General features: G+C 33.7%; 2 protein-coding genes across 2 annotated transcripts; both read right to left on the bottom strand.

Moving 5' to 3' along the window:
- Positions 1–1,763: 1,763 nt before the first annotated feature.
- On the bottom strand, positions 1,764–8,237 carry LOC130798186 (factor of DNA methylation 1-like). The gene is made up of 8 exons (XM_057661075.1): positions 8,084–8,237; positions 6,102–6,994; positions 5,250–5,431; positions 4,146–4,235; positions 3,779–4,066; positions 2,867–3,082; positions 2,530–2,770; positions 1,764–2,029 (listed from the first exon to the last, which is right to left on the bottom strand). The coding sequence occupies exons 2-7, from the start codon at positions 6,985–6,987 to the stop codon at positions 2,543–2,545; spliced, it is 1,890 nt and encodes a 629-aa protein (XP_057517058.1). The 5' UTR covers positions 6,988–6,994; positions 8,084–8,237; the 3' UTR covers positions 1,764–2,029; positions 2,530–2,542.
- A 1,061-nt stretch (positions 8,238–9,298) lies between these two features.
- LOC130797946 (monocopper oxidase-like protein SKU5) lies at positions 9,299–16,244 on the bottom strand. Its single transcript, XM_057660746.1, has 9 exons — positions 15,756–16,244; positions 13,445–13,554; positions 13,081–13,351; positions 12,850–12,988; positions 12,022–12,385; positions 11,093–11,458; positions 10,929–11,007; positions 9,946–10,142; positions 9,299–9,697 (listed from the first exon to the last, which is right to left on the bottom strand). Exons 1-9 carry the CDS (start codon positions 16,020–16,022, stop codon positions 9,589–9,591), a joined length of 1,902 nt encoding a protein of 633 aa, XP_057516729.1. The 5' UTR covers positions 16,023–16,244; the 3' UTR covers positions 9,299–9,588.
- Positions 16,245–22,706: the final 6,462 nt, after the last annotated feature.

The raw sequence follows: 22,706 nt of genomic DNA, 5'->3' as shown, positions 1-22,706 counted from the left end.
AAGTTTAACTCAATTAATTTCATTTTAAATATAAATACTTGGGCTGCTTGTATGAATCTGTCTCACGGTGAGACGGTCTCATATAAGACTTGCTGAACTTTTAAAAAAAAAATTTCATATATAAATCAAAATTAGGCCAGCCCATATTAAACCGTCTCAAGATGAAACGGTCTTAATAAAGAATTTTTCCTCAAAAGAATATTATAAATTTTCTCAAGTTAAGCATCCAGGAAAATCATTGTCAAAAACAGCGATTTTGGGTCCTATTGGATTGGAAGTTGAATTGATTGGGTAGTAAAAATCGTTGTCAAGGACAAAAATTTCACTAAATGAAAATCAATGTCCTTGTCAAAGATTTTCACTGCCTAAAAACCCAGTCTTGCCTTGACCTGCAACATAAATTTGGTGAAAATCGTGATCTTTGGCAGCGATTTCATTGAATTGAAGTCGTTATTGTTTTCGTTGGTAGCGGTCTATAATGTCCATTGAAATTCAGCCTCCAGCCCAATAAAATTCAAAGTCCTTATCCTTGATAGCGACTTATCTGAACGCTTACTTTGAAAAATATTTTTTAATGCGACTTATCTTTTTATTTTATTTTTAAAAACCTTACTTATTCAAACGTTTTGAATTTGCTCGACTTATTTTGATGTTTGGAAGTTGGAACCGCAAAAAACCACACTTCTAAGCCTATTAGGATCACGGGTGAGATTGGCAAATGGCCTTATAGCTTGCAAAATGAATAAGGAGTTGGGTTTGGCAAATTGCTTTATGGTTTATTTTGTTAGATTATGCCTTTTTTTTTAGTCAAATAGTTAAAAAAGTAATAATGGCTTTCGAACCACTTTTATGTAATAAACAACTACATGATATGAATTGATTTATACAAGTTTTCAAGCGAAGATGTGTTCTATACAAGTATTCAAGCGAAGATGTGTTCTCTTTATACTTATATTTAGTCAAATTTGACTTATTTAGCTAAATTCGATTTAAGAATATCTAACAATTGATTGTTAGATTGTTTGACAATTGAAAGTAATGATTATATTTGTTGACATTTAAACTAGCTGGTTAAGATGGTTGTTTTAAGAAATGATTGGTAAACTTAATTACTGGGTTGTTGGCTATTTATTAAAAAAAAATGAGCCAACAAGTTAAAGTCAATGAAAAAACTAACGAAATTAAATTTTTGAACTCTTTATTGATTCTTGGATACTTATAAGTTAGTTTTTCAACTAACTGAAAAATTATTTATTGAACACTTTTTGAACTTTTTATCTTTACCTTAGGTAGCTTCCCTAAACTTAGACCACGTTTGTTAAACTTTAGCTTTACTTTGATCAAGTTGTTTTTACTTATTTTTGAACTAATATATGCCTGGTTTAGTTTACCTAATAATAGTACAACTACTCTAATGAATGATTGTCTCTCAATAAGAAAACCTTAAAATAAGAAGTTCATATTTTTAAACACATATGACTCTGATACTGTCTCATACAATAATGTGTGATAATATTTTCAACTAAAGTTGAAAAATGCAAACATTGTGATCCATAACCAACATTAAGAAGTTAAATAGGTGGGCGGGTTAGGATGGATCTAGCAGGTTGAGCGTGTCCGGACGGGTCTAGTAGGACTGCTCCCCCTGGGCTATGTACTAGTATCAACAACGCAAACTTCCTTGACATCTCGAGTCCCAAACTTGCAAAATAAACCATTTTCGCGCGCATGACAAATGATTGCGACTAAAAAACAATCTGAAATTGAATGCAAGAAATAATCTCCTCTTGTCAATCAAATCATCACACAAATTAGCAGAATATCGGCAGATGTAGGCAGAACAAGTGCATATAACAGTCAAGATGATAGGCCATTATGTTTAGAGTTTACATTACACAAAGTTGCAGTGTCTAGCTTGGCACGAAATAGGCGAATTTGGTCGCTCTTAATTTTCTATTGAGGTTAAAGAAAAGCAATTGAAGACAGGACAGGGATTTGAATTTTCTGGGAAACACTTGTTTGCTGAATCCTGCATCACAATATTCCGTAACATAAGTTAGATGAAATGCATTCATGTCATCATGTATAACACCCTATGGAATGCAACCAATTGGCAAACCAACTTGGTTTTCAAGTCGAAATTTATGTACTAATAGCCATAACGTAATACAACAATGTCAAAGCCTTAATTTCAAGAGATTGAAGTCAGCTACACGAACCAATACATCAATGGTCGTCTATATGAATTCTTCTTTCCACTCGGCATAATCATAGTATCAATATTTCAATTTCATCTGCCGGTTTAGGTGGAAAAATCGAGCACACAGTTCAAATTCCAAACAAGTGATTGCACAAACAAATTGGTTAATATTGCAAGATATTTTATCCAATGATAATATGTCTTGGGCGCATCAGACGACCAACACAATCTGATACAGAGAAGGGAAAAATAGCCAGAAACCGTGAAAGCGTAAACTAAAACAACAATATCAGCTTCTTAAAGGTAGCAAACCAATATCCAAGACTTACCTAAAGAGCAAATTCACCTCTTCCTTTTTTGGGTCTTTAGATTCTTGAAGATATAATTGACCACCTCCTTCACAGTAGCCTTTCGTCCTTCCTTGTAGTTCCAAAGCTCGTTCACAACATATCTTCCACTCGGATTATATTCATTGATTTCCAGCAAGGCCACTGTAACTGTTTTGTATACTTCATCGCCCCATTCCGCCGTAAGCTTCTTCAATTTCTCATCGTCCTCATTTATTATCTCCTGCATTGTAGATTCATTGTAACATTCGAATTAATTATATCAATAAATGCAAACAAAAGACATGAAACTTTTAACTTGACGAAATGTTAACTTCACCTCAGCTTTCCCATCACTTTCAATAATTTTGTAAGGATGCCACGCAGGATCTTTCAAATTCTCTTGCCACAGAGAGCAACCCTCGCTTGCCTTTATCATGGCCTCATCCAATGTGAATCTTTTCTTGCACTCAGCAACAAAAGCCTTCTCGTCAATCTCCCCCATTCTCTTTATTCCAATATTTGTGCGATTGCTTTGCAAGATGTCCAACAGAGCCTAGAACAAAACAGTAAATTACATATACTTCAACATGCAAGGAGAATTAGTCCAAAACAAAAAGCGGTATAGCACCCCGCAGCAAATATAAAATTCACAAATCCATCTCAAATGACCACAGGTTTTCAATGCAACTAAAGAAGCACTCAACACAATAAGAATAATAATTAACATATAACCTTGAACTGAAATGGAATCAACCTAAATGGCGAATATATTGTTAAAGTATATAAAATATCCTAGAGCCTCAACCATCAGCTTAAGCTTTTGGTTGAGTTGGTTCCTTGACATTGCATCATAGCCAGCGTGATACAAGGTCTCGAGTTCGAATCTCAAACCCCTCATCATCTAAAGTGGAATATTTTGCGCCAGATATAAGGAGGTTTTATGCTGCATCCACACTTCTGGCCAAAAGGCTCTCGTGTGAGGGGCGTGTTAGAGTATATAACATATCCTAGAGCCTCAACCATCAGCTTAAGCTTTTGGTTGAGTTTATGCAGCTTGTAAACTACAACTTTCTCACCAAATACCCCTGCATTTTAAGGTTACTTTCAAGGTATTCCAATGATCCAGTCATTCACTATCCATCAACAATAAGTTTCAGTTCAAAATTCAAATAATAGCTTTATAATACAACATTGGCAAAAAAACCATTCATTTTATATATGTTAAAGAATAAAAGTCAGGAATACGTACTGAAATTAACACATTCCGAGCTTCTTGCAATTCATCATTGCTTTGCCTTTCCCTGATCATAAGTGTTTGATTCATTGTTTCAAGATGGTTCATATCTTCAATCTTCTGATTCAATTCTTCATTCATCTCCTTCATCTTCCGCTGGACTGCTTCATCATCTTCATCTCCAAGATGCTTCATCACTTCTAATTTTCCTTTTAACTCCGCGATCTCCAACTGCAACTTCTGCCTAGCATCCAGCTCTTTTTCTAAGTGAAGAATCTTCTTCAGTGCCTCCTCTTTCTCTCTCTGAGCACAACGATCTTAGTCAGTAACAGATCAATACAGAATGTAAAAGCTTCAATGGCATATGCAAATTAAAATTCACCTTTTGTTCTTCAACAAGCCTCAGCACATTTTCATCTGATTTTTTTTGCTCCGCAGAAGCCATTTGCAGCGAATTATTTCTTTCATCATTCTGAAAGATCATAAAAATTCACCCAAAATAAGAAAACATAAGCGGGGATTTGAAGCATCCTAATAGCTCACATGTGACCATACGTAGAGATCAGACTTATCGAGAACAGACAATGATAGCATAACAAGCAAGAAAATGAGAAATGAGAACACGACGTGGATCTTTTATGGATAGAAACAAGTTAAGATTTAATAGGTCAAGAGGCAAGATACCTTGAAAAAAGAAACAGTAAATGTATGGTACAGGATAATCCTTCACTTTTCCATCAGAGTAAAATCTTACTTGAATGCTTTAGAACAACACAATGGAGTTGGCGTATAATTGAACATACTAAAACCACTAGCGGCCCGTTTGGTAGGTGGTAATAAACGGTAGTAAAGGGAATGAAAAACTAGTGTAATTTTAGTTGAAAAATCTCTTGTCTAACTTGATGGCCATGCTTGTCCAACTTCAATCATCTCATTTTCTTCATAAAATTCATTCCCAACTTCAATCATCTCATTTTCTTCATAAAATTCATTCTAAACTTCAATCATCTCATTTTCTTCATAAAATTCATTCCAATGCATTACCATCGGGAGAGGTGGTATCAGGTGGTAATGAAAATTTCTAAACAAAAAACTTTTTTATGATCAAAGTTTCATCACCATGGGAATGATATGGAAATTTTGATGAAATTTTTACACTATAAATCATTCACATTACCACCATTTAGCACCACCAACCAAGCGGGCCACTTACAACTAAAGGTTGGATATGTACAGGATGATTCTCAGCAACTGAAGCCCACAACACAGTCATTAACTAAACCTGGCCAACTATCTTAATTTCAAAAATAGGCGATTCATAGTAATCATATAATTATTACATACATACATACATACATATGTAGGTAAGTATACTGTATATTGATTTGTCTTTTCTTCAAATTCAAGTCACGATTAAATCAAGGCAATTGTTGACATAAAAGAACCAAAAAAATAATTTTTTTTATAAAGTAAAAAAATAGGTCACCTGCAGCTTCTCCTCCTCAAGCTTTTGCCTTTCACGTTCAGTTAAGACTTCACGTTTGCTTAATTCTCTGGTACGCCAATCAAGCTGTCTTTTTTTCGACTCTAATTCATGATTCATCTTTTCTTGCTCTGCTAATATCCTTTGAACATGATCCCGAGCAATGCGCTGCATCTTCCGGGTTTCTGGTGAGAATCACACATGGAAACTTTATCAAGAGATATTTCCAGTAGGTAACAAAACTATACCATTCTAATTTTTCGAGTATGTCAATTTTTCACCGGAGTCTTCCCTACAAGGCTTTGGAGGGAGGGTTCTTAAAAAAATCATAAAATGCACCAAGAGGAAAAGATGTGCCAAGAACATGTTATGATCAAATTAAAGAAATAAATAGGCAAATTTTCAGAAGATGCACTAAAAACTAACATAACAAATATTCTCGATTTCTCGTCAATATTCAGATCCATCAAATACCATATTACCAGAAGAAAGAAATACTCTGGAGAAAATGGAGAGATTGAGAGAAATCTATAGCTCTAAATATCAAAAAACTAAATATCAAAGATTAGAAATGAGAAAACACTGATAGACAATTGCCAGATAGCTCTTGTACTCATTCAGCAAAAGCCTTTCCACACTTTGAAAACAAAACTCGACTAGGGATAGGTTAAAGGTTCATGAGCAAGAAGCATATTTTCCTCACCTCACTTTCAGTTGTTCCACATGGAGAATATAACCACAATGACAAACAGAAAGCGAAACAAACAAATTCTAACATTTTTTAAACAGATCACAGATGCATCAGTGAAAGCAGCATAGCAGATAGAGTCGGAGGTGGGGGGGAGAAAAAAGCACCTTCATAAAATGCTTGGTGGAGATAGTCTTTCTCTTCAAGCATTCGGCTCAAGGACATAGCCTTCTCGTTGACCTTTGATTGCATTTCATCCAAATTCTGGTTCTTCATGTCAATCTCATTAGTCAAGTTGACAACATCATTATCTTGCTTTCCCCTTTCCATAACTTCTGAAAGAGTCTTGAGTTCTCGATTCTTGCGAAGGTATTCTCCCATCTGGCCCTCTGCACGATAATCATCCGCACGCGCAAACCATCCGTAGATACCAGCACCGAGATTAGTTTTGCTGGTAATCCACTCTTTTTTGCTGTGACGACCAGCTTCAAATGACTTCTCAAAATCCACTGCATTTTTAAAACCATTCCACTCCTTCTCAAAGTGAACCACAGCTTGCGCTGTTTGGTCTACTTCATCATGAAAAACTTCGACTCCCAGAGGCTTATACTTGGAAAAAGTTTTCATCCAGAACCCCCCATCGGTCAATTGTTTTCCAGTTTGCTCATCTTTCGTAATATTGACAACAACACCGATCCACGGCCAGCAATAGAGCTCCTCTTTCTTCTCACTTGCTTGAGGTTCCACTTCAGCTGTAGGTTGTGCAGCGCCAAAACCTAAATCAATCTCCAAATATTTCGCTAATGCAAGATGGGTAGCTTTTTGTTTAGCACTTCGATGCGAAGCACCCTTGGCAACGCCAGATGCATGCTGATATAGGTCCTTAAACCCATACGCCTGTTTCTTCTTTCCTGCACAGAATGGGCATCTAAGGGTGCCATTTGCATTCTTCACCTTGTATTGTCCAGTTTGCAATTCTTTATACGGTTTCTCTACATACTCCTCAATTTCTGAATCACTGATACCGGATTCTTCACCCGAACTGTTCTCCATCAAGTTCCTACATAAGACCGAAAAGGTTGCAATTTTAAATAACATCAATTGACCACTCTACAAGCAGTAGAGTGCCACGAGCAGCTACAAAGACATATTCCATAAATCCAAAAAAAACATAAATTTCTATCAAATACCTGCAAATCTGCAATGCATACTATCTAATCCAGTGCTACCCAATTCACTATAATCCATGAATTGGAAATGGATTTCAGGCTTTAAGCTAATTTTGAGGAAATTGCCCATCCACGCAACCAATTAGGTAATGGTGAACTAATTTATCTCTATACCTTTCTAGGAAAACTATAGTAATCATAAAGCAAAAACAAGGCCGCTTCGTCCTTGTATAGGTTTTCAAAAAATTGAACTAATATTTCCCGTGTTGTAAAGTCGTAAAGAAAATAATTTAGTCAGTTTCAAGGATATCTTATATCCTTATGCTTTCAGCCGATATATTCAGTGTTATGTCGCGTAACATTAGGCATCACTGAACCATTACCAATGATACTAATTCCGATAACTATTTCTTCTCTATCAACTATCTCTTTCCGTTAAATTTAAACTTTGATACGCACCCGTTGAACCCTAACTTTGCAAGCCTTGAACTTGAATGAAGTATAATTATTTCAATTTCAGAAAATACCCATACATTTCCAAGTCTTAGACAAAAAACCTAGCTACTTGTCAGCTTCAAAACACCAAATACCAGCACACACATTAAGATAAAAAGACTGGTAAAGAAATATCAACTTTCGAATGCACATTGATCAAACCCTAACTAAAAAACCCTTTTATATTAGACATAACTGTACTGAAAAACTAAATTAAACACTTTAAACTATACTGTTTGTCATTTAAATAAAAACCTAGATTTGGGAATGCTTTGCAGCTCAGATAACAAATTAAAAACCCCTATTCCCAAAAAAGACACCAGTCAAACAAAGGAATTTCTCACAATCCTAGAGTTGTCAAATTGAAATGAAACAAGTAGGTAGATCAGATCAAACAATCCACAAATGAAACATGCATAAAGTTGTTATAAAAATGGAGAATTTAGAGTGGAATATACAAAAAGAAATGGTAAAAAAAAACTGACCTTTTGAAGAGCAGGAATCAATGGAGATAGGGGAAGAGTGTTTCGGAAATGGTGAGAAGATGGTCAGAGCTTGAGTGTGTGTCTTTTCTATGCACTGCTCCTCCAATTCACAACACAAAACGCAATGAAGAATTTAGTACTTTTTTATTCTTCTCACAGAAAAGAAAAAGAAAATTCAAAAAGGAAAAAGTAGTAAAGGGGCATTCCGAGAATTGAACTCGGGACCTCTCGCACCCTAAGCGATACCACTAGACCAAATGCCCATTTGTTAAAAAATAAAACATGTTTTTTAACTCATCTTGTAAGAGATCGTTTTTCGGTAATGCAATCTTATAATGTGGAGTTCATATGCTAAAAGTTTGTGTTAACTAGGTTATAGAAATATGCTTGTTTGACTAGTTTAAAATATTAACTGATTAACACACTCATACAAAACATTTGGGAAATTTAATTTGATAGTTGTTAGAATTTGAAGAGAGAAGAAATTTATAGATGATAATAAAAGAAGTTAATGAAACAAATCAAGTGAGTATTATTCTTAGTGAATATCCCTATATTAGTATTATTTATGGTCAATTAAAAGTTATGTTTAAGAAGAAATATGATCGGTTATTTCCATAATTTTCATAACATGATACTAACTTAAATCAGGTGTTTTCTAAAATAATACAAAATTTTATTTAACCATCAATTTAACTATGTTTTTTATTGAATAACCGACTATAAACAAAAATTAGTTTTATTCTAGAAAAATACGCTCTGAATTGATATTATTCATGATTAATATAAGTTGATATTATTGTAGAAAATTCAACAAAAATTTATTTTATTTACCGTGATTTTTTAAAATTCAATATCAAATCCAAAAAAAAAAAAAGAGAAAATAGATTTCTTCTTGAACTAAATACCCCTCAATTGCAATTATTAGTTCACAAAAAGAGTATTTTTCTTTGCTTTATAAGAGTAGCTAGTAGTAATTTTAGTATTAAAAAAATTAGTGTATATTATTTGTTTTTTTATAGTTGCACCACTTTTTTAATTGACGTACATCACATGTGAAGTACTTTTGTGTCATTTTGAATTTATTATATTATACAAATTGAATAAATTAAAGAGTGTTATGTAAAATTTTGAAGGGACAAAAAATATAAAAGATCTTGAATGCTTTGGGTAGTTGCATAAAGCATTCAAGTCGCTACCGAACACCCCCTAACATGTATGAATCCATCTATCTATTCATTCAAATAAATCAAAACACAATTACAGTTATTCAAAGAAAAGATGGTGACTTTAAAGGATGAGGAAAGAATGGTGACTTTATTGTTACAAATTACAATGGTACAATCTATTACTCTATTTGCTCCAAAACTTGTCTTGTGTTAAAACTAATAACATCATACAATTACTGGCAAGATTTTGACGTGTCGTGGTGTCTGAGAAAGCGCCTTTGGCGTGTATCTTCAATACAACAGCAAAAATGTCGATCAAGTTCAACGAAAAATATGCTACCGAAATAAGAGACTAATAACTGTCAAAGCTAAAGCAACCAGTGTTGTACAGCTTCGACAGCCAAGCCGCTGTGTGCCTGAAAAATCTATCCTCTGCGATTGATCCCTACAGTAAGAAGTGCGCAAAGTAAGTTAAATCCAACAAAGATTTTGAAAATCAGAAAATACGGATGCCATTTATTTTCATCGTACATAGAACGTTCAGGCTAATAAGTTTAAGGGTTCATGCAGCGAAGAAAATGCAGTCGTATGAGTTTCACGAGTCTTTTCGCTTTTGTTTTTGTACGGAAATGCTTGTTCTCCAAAACTTGCAAAGGACTAACGAACAAATTGAATGTTGTATATATAACTTACCTTTGTAAAGATGATAATAAACCGCAAAATATGGTGTTATCGGGCAAAGGATCCTCTGTATCGTCCTTTTCAGGATTTAGAACACTAAGATAAACCTCCTGTCCTAAATACCAAGAGTTCAAGTTCTCAGCTCGCAAATTCCAAATGCCCGAATTGTCAAGTGAAACCATAATTGCAGTCCATGCTCCGGGAAATACCTGAAAGTGGTACCAGTGTAACATAATTCGTCAAATAATTCGCTTTTTGATTCGCAAATCGCTCAAAATGACTCTGATATAGCCCAAAACCGACCACAATTCACTGGATTGTATAAATCTGAAATTACTGTTATACTTGCAAGCACCATATTCTCTTTGTTGAATGATTTGTGTGTTTTGATAACAATTCATTATGTGATTATGTCAGTACCATTAAATGGCTCCTACCTATGCGGGCTCTGAAGGGTCGGATGTACACAGACACATATTTAGTGATGCATATTTGATAAATACTCCCTCCATCCCAAATGAGACTTCCTGATTCTTCCTAACCTTTTCCTGCTAATTTTTTGTATTTTGGCATTCATTTATTTAAATTATAATGATTTACGATGTCACAATACAGTCGTGTTGGAAAAATAACCGACATGTGATCCCACATCGAACAATTAGATAGAAGTTGACTAACATATAGCTAGCAAGCACCATGGACCCTTGAGAATGAACTTCTGCATAACCGAAGAAGCGGAATGAGCTAATTCAGCTACTACCAAATATAGTTGAATATTTAGGTGTTAAGAAACCAAAACTTGTCAAGAGGGTATTAAAAGGAGCATCAACTCAAGAGCACAATTTTATCTAGTTTATTGACAGCTCTACCCGATGCTAAATCTCCATAAGCCGACACCAAGCAAATCACGCATTTATCAAATAAACTTTCAACGACAAAATTTATTAAGAATTACTGATCAAAACATATAAAAGTTCAAAAAAATAAACAAGTACCTGTGTGGTGCAACGAGCCACCGCATCATCTTTGTTGTAGATGGACCTGCTGCTCTCTGTCCACATCCCGTTATCCATGCTAAAAATTCAAACATAATTTGTGAGCTTTGTTACAACTTCCAACGGGTAAAGAAAAAAATCTATTATGAGTGCTCAAAGCTTACCCAACAACAAAGAAGGCGTATCCGTCCAAATGATAAGTCTGAAGAGTTGTGCCGCTATTTTGAAGTATGATCTCTACGAATCCTTTGTAAGTCGCATTTATTAAAGAAGTGTCAAGTCTCGAAGGTCTGTTCATTGGTCTGCTTGGAAAATCAAGCTTGTAAACTCCTGATACATTATACTGCTGAGCAAGCTTCAAAGGTGTTGAAGGTGCAAAGTAGGATAGCCCGTTAAGAGTTGTATGCCACTCCCCATTTATAAGCTCGGCAGGTTTACTTACAAGCACATAAACATCCGTGACTGTTATCTGGCCATATCTGAAAGACCCTTGAGGGTTTGGACGAGCAGCACTTGCAGTCAAGTTCCATCTGCGGGAAGGAATATAACAGTGCAAGATCAGTTGGTTAATCAACATAAAGAAAAAAATTTCAGTGGGTGAACACTGGTGAATCAAAAATTACATCTGTATGCAACGTAAAATTTCAGGCTTCGGCCAATAGACAACTATGCAACAAAATTCCATTTCCCCAATGCCATAAAATGGCTACCACGTACGTGGAGTTTGGGGGGTTAGATGCACGCAACTTTACCCTTGTTAGTGATGACAAAGGAATCATTTATCAATGACCCTTTGTAGCAAGCAAACTTTACATAGATATAAATCGATTAGAAGTTTTGAGTTTATCTTCACACCAGCAATATTTGACAAAATTACAATCACCAATCAGTTTCCAGCAGTGTTACATGATTTTCTAATCTTCTCGCGAATCGCGAATTCAAAAAAGTGAATTACGGTCAGTTTTGGACTATTCTTGGGCAAACTTTAGTGATTTATGAATTCAAAAGGCAAATTGGCTAGCGAATTATGTTACACTGGTTTCCAGGGAAGTAGATAATATTACAAATAGCAGAGTCGCACTGCATTAACAACCTTATGGATTTTGCTTGATTCATTGAGTAAGATGGGTCTATATCATTAGGAAGATCTGGAAGAGGACCTGAGACGGGTCCCTGAGAATTGGAATAGTGCAAGACAGCAACACCAACAGCTTTACCCCCAGAAGAAGAATTCACAAACCGAGGACTGGCAACAATGTAGTAGTCAGTGCTCGCATCTTGATCCATAGTGACTAAGAATGAGTAAGACTGGCCGACATGAATATCCATGTCCGTGTATTTCTGCTGAATCGTGTAAGATCCTTCAGTCTCAACAAGAACTAGATTGTGATTCTGGATCCTGAAATTTAAGCTGGTTGAGATACCAACATTTGACACTCGCACACGATAAGTCTTCCCTGTTTCAGAAAATGAAGATATGAGAAAAGGGTTGCAAATACTACACATTTACAGTTTACAAAGAATGAAGACTTGAAACCACTGCGCAAAAATACAGTTTCAGTCATGGTTGCGGTAACACCCGCAAAACGGATTTTTTATTCTATGCGGGTGATTTCGCGTTCAATGCGACCTATATTTCGGTCGCAGTAAACTCAAAAACTTTATAATACGGTGATTGACTAATCAGTAGGAAAAATAGATGACGGCGATGAGCTTAAGGAGAACTCTCATTCCTCTAATAAATGATGTAGCCAAAATTATGAAACCAACATCATTTTTGTAGCATTTCACTTGATCAATACAAAAATATTAATATGTCAAGCATGGAAGATCTTACCTGAAAATGCCGAAGCATTATAAACAAAGATGCAAATTATATATTTATATATACCTTAGCACATCTAATATTGCAAAAATGTACCTGGTTCGACATTTACTGACAGGAAATTTATGTTTTCGGGAACAAGATTCGCATCATAGCGAAAAGGACCTAGTCCATTGAAAAGCACACCATCAGGAGCTCCAAGGTCATGTCCTTTTTCAAGGTCCTTCCGGAGTTCCTGAAATTCCCACGAAGAAATTTAAAATCACTTAACTAGCTTGAAATTCATAATTTCTGCATTGGCCGAGAAGGTTAAATTTCCATGTTTACCTTATGACTTTTTGTGTACCAATCACTAATCAAAAGAGTGATGTCTCCGTCAGGGGTCCCGAATGGTATAGGGATGATATCCCTGTTATTTATAGTTATGCCGCCATATCCACCGGCAGCTCTTTGGAAGTTTAGGGATGGAAAATAAAAGAAACTTCCAATCTGATCTTTAACTTGAAAATTGTAAGTCCAATTCCAACCAGCAGGGATAGGACAATTTGTTCCTGAGACGCCATCCTGCCAAGAGTTCTTCCTCTGTTGTACACCGGCCCTACATTTTCCTAAGCACATTAAAATGTCTTTTATGAAGTGCAAAAAGTCAAAAATTCCGAGCTTGATCATTAATCAAGTCAATGAAATTTACCAAGTTAGTAGTAATGGCTCGTCCAAATCATTTCTAACATTTATAACGACATTCCAGTTAGTTGTAACATTGAGAATTGGCCCTGGGAATTGCCCGTTGACAGCAATAACCTGTTATATGATACATGAGTACATGACACATAATGTTGCGATCTCATCTAATAGTCAATAATCCAATAAGTACTTATAAACATTAACTTATTAACGAAATGACTCATTAAATCGTGTGTACTTTTTATTTATGTGAAGTTGCACACCACGTTTGCTATAAGGGTTAATCGGAGACAACCTCTTTGTTAGTTATATCATTAACGGTAAGATTGCATACATCCGATCCTCTCGAACCCTACCCTAGGTGGGAGTCAGTTAATAGCATTGGGATAATAGAATGTTGTTGGTAGTGGTGATAACAAAATTATTATAAAACGAAAGAGATTCAGCATAGAAATACCAAAGATTCACACGATAATGAAAAACAAAAATGGCAATCACATAAAATGCTAAATTGCTCATACACAAACAATTAGACCCACAAGCACAATATTGTGCCACAACATAGAAACAAGTGCATTATGACATATGAACACATGCTTCCCTGTGATACAAAAGTAAAATGTAAATACATGTTCAAGACCAACTGAATCTTGGGGCATTCCGGTTATGTATGAATTTAGGCATTTCCCCCAATTCTTAACTGAAACACTGAAAAACATACTTCATTATCTTGGTTGACCAACTTATGTCAATCACAATTTGCAACTTGATTCCAACCAAAGAACCTTTGCTTTTATTTGAAACCTTTTCTCACTCACTCCTAGACCATGCTGCCGGAAGTTAGTCATTCATTCCCAATAATTTTTGTTGGCCAGGAATACTCCTTCCTTCCCATTGTTTTCCCCTCACTTCCCTCAAATAACATTCTCATTTCTACATCCAACAACTAATGGAGTTGGGGACTAAGGGGATCAAAGGGATAGAGCTAGCAATTTATTCTTCATTGAAAAGAACCAAAGCATGAAGCACAAAGGTTAAAATAAATCAATCCATTACATTATGTTTGGATAACAATTTTAGAAGGAAAAGGAAGGGAAGGAGAAAGGAAGGGAGATTGGTGCATTTTCCTTCCAAATCCTTCCAATATTGGAAGGATTTGTATTGTTTAAAATGTGGAGGAGTTCTTCCTTCCAATCATCTTCTCTCCATTTCCCTCCTTAACCCTAACGGCCTGTTTGGTTAATGGTACTAATGCTGGTAATGGGAATAATTTATAGTGTAAAATTTCATCAAAAGTTCTATGTCATTCCCATGTTGATAAAACTTTGATCACAAAAAAATTTTGTGTACAAATTTTTATTACCACCTAATATCACCTCTTCAATGGTAATGCATTAGAATGAATTTTACGAAGAAAATGAGATGATTAACGTTGCACAAGCATGGTCATCAAGGTAGCCAAGAGATTTTTTAGCCAAGAGATTTTTGAACCAAAATTACAATGATTTTCATTCCCATTACCACCGTTTATTAACACCTACCAAACGGGCCGGGCCGTAATGGTATCCAAATGAGGGAAATGCAATTTTTTATGTCGCTTCCCCTCCCTTCGATTTCCTACTATCCAAACATAGTGTTAGTAGTGTGTTTGAATAATATTTTAGCAAGTAAAAGAAGGGAGAGGGAAAGGAAAGATAGAGAAGATTGATGACTTTTCTTTTCAAACATTTCTATCATTGGAATGAATTTTAGTTTAGAAGCTTTCCTTCATTTTCCTCCCCTCCCTTCCCATATCTAAATAAAGGAAAAAATATCCCTCCATTTCCCTATCCTTCATCCAAACATAGCATTATAGTTCCAGTAGCAACAATCCCAACCTAATCATGAATGCAAGAAAACTTTATGCACAAAGGTCAAAACCTTGCTTCAAGCAGAATCTCGGTGTCTGCTTGCATAATTCAAGTTACCAAAAGAGTGCTTCAACAAAAAAAAATTAAAAAATAATGTGATCGGACACTTTGCACATGTCTAACCCTAACCTGGTTTGCAAAGAAGGCAAGGGCAACTTTAACAACCCCAAACAAAAATAAAGTGCAGCACTTGAAGATCAAATTCAGACCCAAATTGTTAATAAATTACTACAAATTTTGATAAGGCATGAATCTTTCTACAATAAGAACAAAGGATAGCACAATTCAACACCAACCGACACTTCCTAATTAAAACCCAGAAACAAAAACATGTAAATCAATCAATCAAAAACTTAATCTTTCAACAAAGAGAAGAAATTAAATCAAGAAAAAGGGAAGACCCAAAACCTGTTGTTTGGTACCAAGAGGGTTGGCAGTAATATAAGAAACTCTCCAATCAAAAAACACATATGGGTCTCCTCCATAACAAGATCTCAACAACCCTAACAATTGTATTGATAAATTAATTATGACCCATAATTTAGGTATCAAGGGCATTCTTCTTTTTCTCTTCAATATAGAATTTGAGAAGAGAAAAATTAGAGGATAAGTTAAAATGGGTAAGTATAGTGAAGTGATGAAGCTGCAGAGAAGCCTCATGTGGATGGTGGACATGGTTGTAAAAGCTAAGGAGTAAAGGAGTCTTCTTCCTTGTCAGCAATGGGTCCCATTTGTATGGGATTTCAACTGGGGTCCCCTGAGATTAAGGTGGGAAAATAAGGGAAATAGTGATGATTGATTTTGAATTATTTTGGCATGTTGAGGTTTGCTTTTTTTCTTTTGGGTTGAGCAAGATCACTTTTTTCACTTTAATTGATCCAAAATTCTCTTTTTGACCTTTTGGTTATGGAGAATAGTTTGGACAAATGTTGAAATTCTCTAGACTTTAAATGCAATTTTTATGTGGCTAGTCTCTTGATTGATTGATTTTTTAAGAGACATATTACAAGTTCAACCCATTGAAGATTAATGTCTATTTACCGTATTTCTAATACCTATTTACTTTATCCTTAATGTTCATTTACTGTATTTTTAATGCCTACTTTCAATATCTTAAATGTCTACTTATATTATTCTTAAAATCTACTTACAATATTTTAAAAAATATATAATAAAACAGTCCAATTAGAAATATTTCTCTTAATTTTTATGGGGTAGTGTAAATCACAACTCTCAAGGATAGTTGTATGGTTTTGTGGCTTCAAGTGAAAGTTGCTCCCTCATCATTAAAAGTCAAAACTCACTCATCTACTCATATAGTAGTGATTAACCACGAGATAAAATAGTAATTTCAATTACATTTTGCAATTTTTTAGAAAGTTTTTCTTGTGAAATTATTTTCGTGAAGAGGGTAAGGCAAGAGATATCCGTCATGTGAAAAATTTACCCTTAGATTTGAGACTCAAAAGTGTTATTTTATTGTCATTATATTCGACATTTATATTTCTCACCTAATAAATAAATCCACTTGGATTTTCTATTGAAATATTCGAATTTTTTTAGGTTTGTTTGATTATCAGTATTAAAGATTTTAGAAATACAAATAAAAAGTTATTGTAATCTTAGTAAAATATTTCTTGACAAGTTTAGTTTTCATGCTTGTTCTATATTAATTATTTTATTTTTTTCACAAAATTTATTTTAATCTATTATTATTTTGAGACATAATATAAGTTGAAAGTAGAAAATTATGAATAAAAAAAAAATTATGATCAAAGTCCATAACCATGAATGGCATAATACATTTTCATAAAAATTTTCCTATAATTATTACCACTTATTCTTACATAGGAGTTAGGACAGCAAATTAATCTTTGGGTATTCAGAAGATTAAAGGGTTGCAGTACAATGGTATTGTCTCATTCAGGAATGCATTAACTCCACTGAATCCAATTGCTCATTAATGCCAACTATTCTTAGACGGTTCCTTCCCCTAGTTGTTCATATTCAATCCTATATTCTACTGTCTCAATCCTTTTTAGTTTTTTTTTCACCATTAAATTTAAATAACTCTCGTATATTTATTAACAATATGATGTAAATTCAAAGGAAAATAAGTAGTGGATTTTAGGTCATAGTAAAGTATGTATATGAGACTTATTCCATATTAATAGTATGGACAACTTATTAAGGATTTATAGATCAAATAGACTCCCTTAACTATTAGACTAACCTTTTAAAATGACTTTTCTCCTTTAATCTATGACAATGCTATCAAAGCGGACTCAAAGTTGTGACCTACGGAGTGGGTGGCCCGCAAACTTGGTGGCTTGGAAAAGTCGATCTTGGCCAAATTATGAAATCTTTAATGACGAGGATGTCGAGCTCTCTCACCAATCAATCTAGTCTTTTATGATGAACTTTCCCTTTTGATATTTCATTGACAAACTAGGCATATGAACATAACTTGACGCAAATCTAAAATAATTTCTACAAATAATCAAATTAATACTTCTAATTTATTGAGTACATGTAAAACTCAAAAATTTACTTAACCCAAACTATCAAACCAAAATAGGACCAAACACTCTCGGATTGTTTGGGAAAATAATTTATTGGACAATTTTAGCTCAATTTGACATAAATAGATAGTTTGGTGGTCAAATCATTTAATACTAGTATTTGCTAAACCAATTGGTTTAAACGAGTTATTTTTATGAATGATCTATTTTGAATAAGTTGCTCATAATAGGAGCAGCATGTTTAAGATCACCTGGTCAAATCAATTGATAAAATCAATAATAGCTATCCACAATTAGCAGTTAGTTTTTCCTTTTTTTTTTCAAACTCCCCTTTGTATGTCATAATGCGACATTAGCTAGTCTCTTGAGAGACATCTCTCAGGCCTAACCCATTAAAACTTAATACCTACATATATTATTCTTAATGCCTACTTACCGTATCCTTAATACTTATCACAATATCTTAAATGCCTTTACTTTATTTTTAATATCTACTTACGATATTTCAAAAAATTTATATTAGGCTGATTCAATTAGAGATAGTCTCTCAAAAAACCCGTCTCTCACAAGAATTTGTAATACGAGATAACTATGTTGGTTTAGCAGTATTGCACGGATCCTTTGGAGCTAAAGATGGGCTTGTAAACAATCATCTACGAAATAACCAAGTCTGAAAAACTGGTTGTTTCGGGCCCAATCAAGCCAAGCCATTACTTTGCTTCATAGTGAGATGCTTAGAGACTTGGAGAATTTTTTTATTAAGATAGGTCTTTTCGTAAAACGGCTTATTTAGCTCTACAAATTTTATTTATTTATTTTTTAAAGAAAGACATTAATTGGATTGTTTGTATGGACATGACTTATGGTGAGACGATCTCATACAAGACGCGCTGTTGAAGATTACTATTTAGTGGAAGCTGAAGGAAAAGTTGTAAAATCACTAATAAACTTTAGCGCTAATAATTTTGAGCGACTATTAGACAGTTTCATGATGAGATATATTCATACAAGGAGCCATAATAAAAAAATGAGTGTTTAAATGTTAGTTTTAGCATTAAAAATAACGTATAAAATTAAATAATTCAATTTACTAGAGTTTATTAATAGGTTATATTCGACTTATATCTCCTCTAACTCAAGCCATACTCACTTAAATCTTCCTTTATATTAATTAATTTCTCTGTTTTTATATTTGCCACTTTTTTCATTTTGAAAATATATCCATAGCATTCATTAATTTTGATCAACACGTCTAATTTTTCTCTTCATATAATAACACTTTATTATACAATGTCATTAGGTGGCATTCACTAGTACGGAGTCTCGTAAATGGATGTACGCAACCTTATTCATATTAGTGATGATAAATAGGTTCTGTTTGATTGACATTTAATGGCAAATATCATCTGCAATTTTAAATAAAAAGTGAATATAATTTAATAAATTATTTTAAATTTTTATTCTTCATACCATTTGGGCGCACAATTTAAATTTTTATCCTATACTCTCCAAAATCAAACCAACATATAAAATAATACTCCCTAATCTTAGTTATTGTTCTACTTGTTTATTTATATGATTATTAATTTGATCAAAGTGAAACTACTAATTGAGACGGAGGTAATAGTCAAGACTCAAGAGCATTTGCAATATAATCAGAAGGATATAGATCAATAAATATCTTAAACCAGTTGTTATAGCCTATAAATATAGTATTATGTCATTCACATGTTAAATATAAAAATGAAAATTGGTTGAATTTGGCACGCAATTGCCGAGGTAAATCAAACAACTTGCTATAACCTATAGGTGCAATATTATGTCTTTCACATATTAAATATAAAGATCGAAGAGAAACGAGCTGGGACGTAATTAGCCAAGGCACGACCCACCAGCAATTTGCTAAAGCTATGAGTGTAGTATTGTGTCATTCATATGTTAAATATAAAGATTTGGAAGAGGATTGAGCTTGCACGCAGTCTGCCTAGGCACGATTTACTTAAGGCACAACAAAACTTGGCATGGTATGATTTGGCCATTACACTATAGGCACGATATGGTCAACACAACACGATAAATTAAGTTTCATGATTGGATCTCATTTTTGGTGACTGAAAATAACACGACATGACATGACATGACATATTTACGATATGACTTAACACAATATATTCATATGAGGAAATGTAGATGTCTTGGCAAGACACGATTTTCATGGTTAGTTAAATGGTTACCATGTTTGGTATAAGTTATAATTGGTCATAAATCTTGTGTAAGACAGTCTCACTCTAAGACGTTCTTTATTCATAGACTAAATAGCCTAATTAATACAATAATTTGCATATAAACTCTTTATTTTGAGGTCGTCATCTCTATTGGAGTAGGCAACTCATGATTGGTTGCTTAGGAAAGCATTGTGGGCCTGTGAGCAGTTATCTTCACATGGGCCTTGCAAATTCTAAGTCTGATGGACGAAATTCTTTGGAGGGCAGCTATAACGCCGCATAGTGGGCCGCCACACTATGTCTATCTCCTCGTCTATTAATGGTTTTCTCTCAACATTTTTACTTTTCACGATTTCGGTGCGACCTATTGAGCACGTGATGCATGTTCATCAGATCACGACTACACGGCTACTCATATCATATGGCTCTATTAATTATTCCTACAAACTAGCAAAATGGAATATTTTAATAATTTAGGAAATTAAGATTAAGATTAAAAAAAATAAATGATTAACATATGTTAGTTTAATGTTAATAGAAGAAGAGAAACAATAAGTTTATGAGTGAGATTAGGATAACTAATTGTACTATAGCTACTAGATAATACCTGCTCGAACGAGCGCATATTATATTCGTTTGAGCAGAACAAATCTAAGTATTACTAGAGTTTGCCTGCAAGTGCTCGTTCAAGCGCCCATCATGTTCATTTGAGAACCTTATTGTTGGCCCCCTCTTTGCTTCTTTCGAAGCTTCATAATCATGCAACCCCAAATCCCTTTGCAATTGCATCATTTTCATCAATGATACATGTTAAGAAATGAGGTATTATATTAGGTAATTAACCACTCAGGGGGCGTTTGGTATGTAGGATAAAAAGAAATTAAATGTAAAGGGTTAAGTAAAGAAACTGGTATTAGTAAGTGTTAAACTTATTAGTTGTTTGATATTAATATGGTAAGGGAAACCATAACGTGAGTTCTCTCTTTTCTAGTTATTCTTAGAAAATGAGCAAAATAAAAACCAGGATATTGGTTAATGCAAATAAATGGAATGAGTTAATTTTTTTTTATACTAAATAATAACTAATGTAAAATGTTAAATTCTTTGAAGGTTTTGTGCAATTTTAAAAATTAATATAAAAAATTATGTTCTTTTTCTAATAACGTTGTATCTTTAAACACTTAAGATATACAATATAATTTAACATTAAAGCTCTAAATTTTTCAGAACCCTGTACAATCAAATATGTTCAAAAATGCTCAATACTTTAACTCATTTATTGAGACGACTCTAAAAAATCTATAACAAACATAAGGAGCTCTTTATAATCATTTCTAATTCACACACAAGGTCCTATGTACATTTGCACTATAGGTAACAATCATATATATACTACTAGCTCTTTTTGGGATTAATTTAAAGAATTTTATGTTATTATCAAACAGAGTTGACAATTTCAGTAGTTGAACCAACTCCTACATCTTAATTCCAATAGGTAGATTGCTTGTTGGCAACATTTGACAAATCATTTTAGAGTAAAGAAAAGTGAAAACAAATTAGCCAACTAATTTTAAAGCAATAATTGAGTGTTGTCAAATTGCATGTTTATAAGAATACATTTTCATGTCAAGACAAAATTATCACTATTTTCACGCTCGTTTACTCCCTTTAAGTCATATATGCCTCTCCCCACACCAGAGGAAATATAATTTATTAAGAGGCAAATTATTGAATTATTTTATAAAGTGACTAAAGGTTAAGGTAAAGCCGTAAAGGTAAAAGATATTTCTAATATCCTGATAGTGTACGAGTGGGTATTTTTTTTTCCTGAAAGATGCGGACAAGTCATACATGTTCTCCTCAAAGAGGAAGTAAAGAGAATTTGCGCAGCTAAAAAATCCCCCAACTGATACTTGCGTCCAGTAAGAATTGAATCTCAAACCTTTTACTCAACATGTGGATGCTTTATTTATTAAAAGACGAGCGCTCATGGCATTTTATAAAGTGACTAACTTAACATAGTAAAATAAATATTGAAGAAGCTAAATAAGATTTTTTAAGTAGAAAATTTGAGGGAGAGAAAGCCATGGACTACAAATGAAGCACTAAATTTACAAGTATCTCCATTTATAAGAAATAAAACAAATGAATCCCTATTAATTAAGCTGAGCGTGTTACGCAAAATAACAGCTTAATTGGTATTAATGGCCAAAATAGTTATTTTCATATAATTTCAATTAAAAGTATTTGGATGAGATGATAAATTGGATTCTCTTAAATTAAACTCTAAAATTAGAAGTAAATCTTGTCAAATTAAGCTACCCCACAATTATTGGCACAAGAGGCTGCTAATAAGATTCTTCAATATTAGTTAAGATTAAATTAAATAATGGAGAATAATACCATCAAATCTATTATATTCATCATATATAATAATTATATAAATATAGTATTTGTTTATACAGGGAAATTGTTCAAGCAAACAGGGTGGCAATATGCCATTCACATATACTTCTATTAGTTACCAAATTCGGATGTTTTAATCAAAGATACTCTATTTAATATGCTGGTAAAAAAATAATAAAAAAGTGAGTGAATAACTATCTTTTTCT

Source organism: Amaranthus tricolor, chromosome 13 (genome assembly GCF_026212465.1).
Source record: "Amaranthus tricolor cultivar Red isolate AtriRed21 chromosome 13, ASM2621246v1, whole genome shotgun sequence".
NCBI lineage: Eukaryota > Viridiplantae > Streptophyta > Magnoliopsida > Caryophyllales > Amaranthaceae > Amaranthus > Amaranthus tricolor.
Note: the sequence above shows the minus strand (reverse complement) of the source record. Positions and strands in the feature narration are given on the sequence as shown.

Bases quoted from the DNA above. Each gene is read 5' to 3' on its own strand.
- LOC130798186 (XM_057661075.1), bottom strand. From the start codon at position 6,987: ATGGAGAACAGTTCGGGTGAAGAATCCGGTATCAGTGATTCAGAAATT. The intron at 5,432-6,101 runs GTGCTTTTTTCT...GATTCTCACCAG, and splicing joins CCACCAAGCATTTTATGAAG to AAACCCGGAAGATGCAGCGC. The intron at 4,236-5,249 runs GTGACCTATTTT...ATGATCTTTCAG, and splicing joins TTGAGGAGGAGAAGCTGCAG to AATGATGAAAGAAATAATTC.
- LOC130797946 (XM_057660746.1), bottom strand. From the start codon at position 16,022: ATGTCCACCATCCACATGAGGCTTCTCTGCAGCTTCATCACTTCACTA. The intron at 13,352-13,444 runs GTAAATTTCATT...AGGAAAATGTAG, and splicing joins GAGCCATTACTACTAACTTG to GGCCGGTGTACAACAGAGGA. The intron at 11,008-11,092 runs GTAAGCTTTGAG...TTGAATTTTTAG, and splicing joins TACGCCTTCTTTGTTGTTGG to CATGGATAACGGGATGTGGA.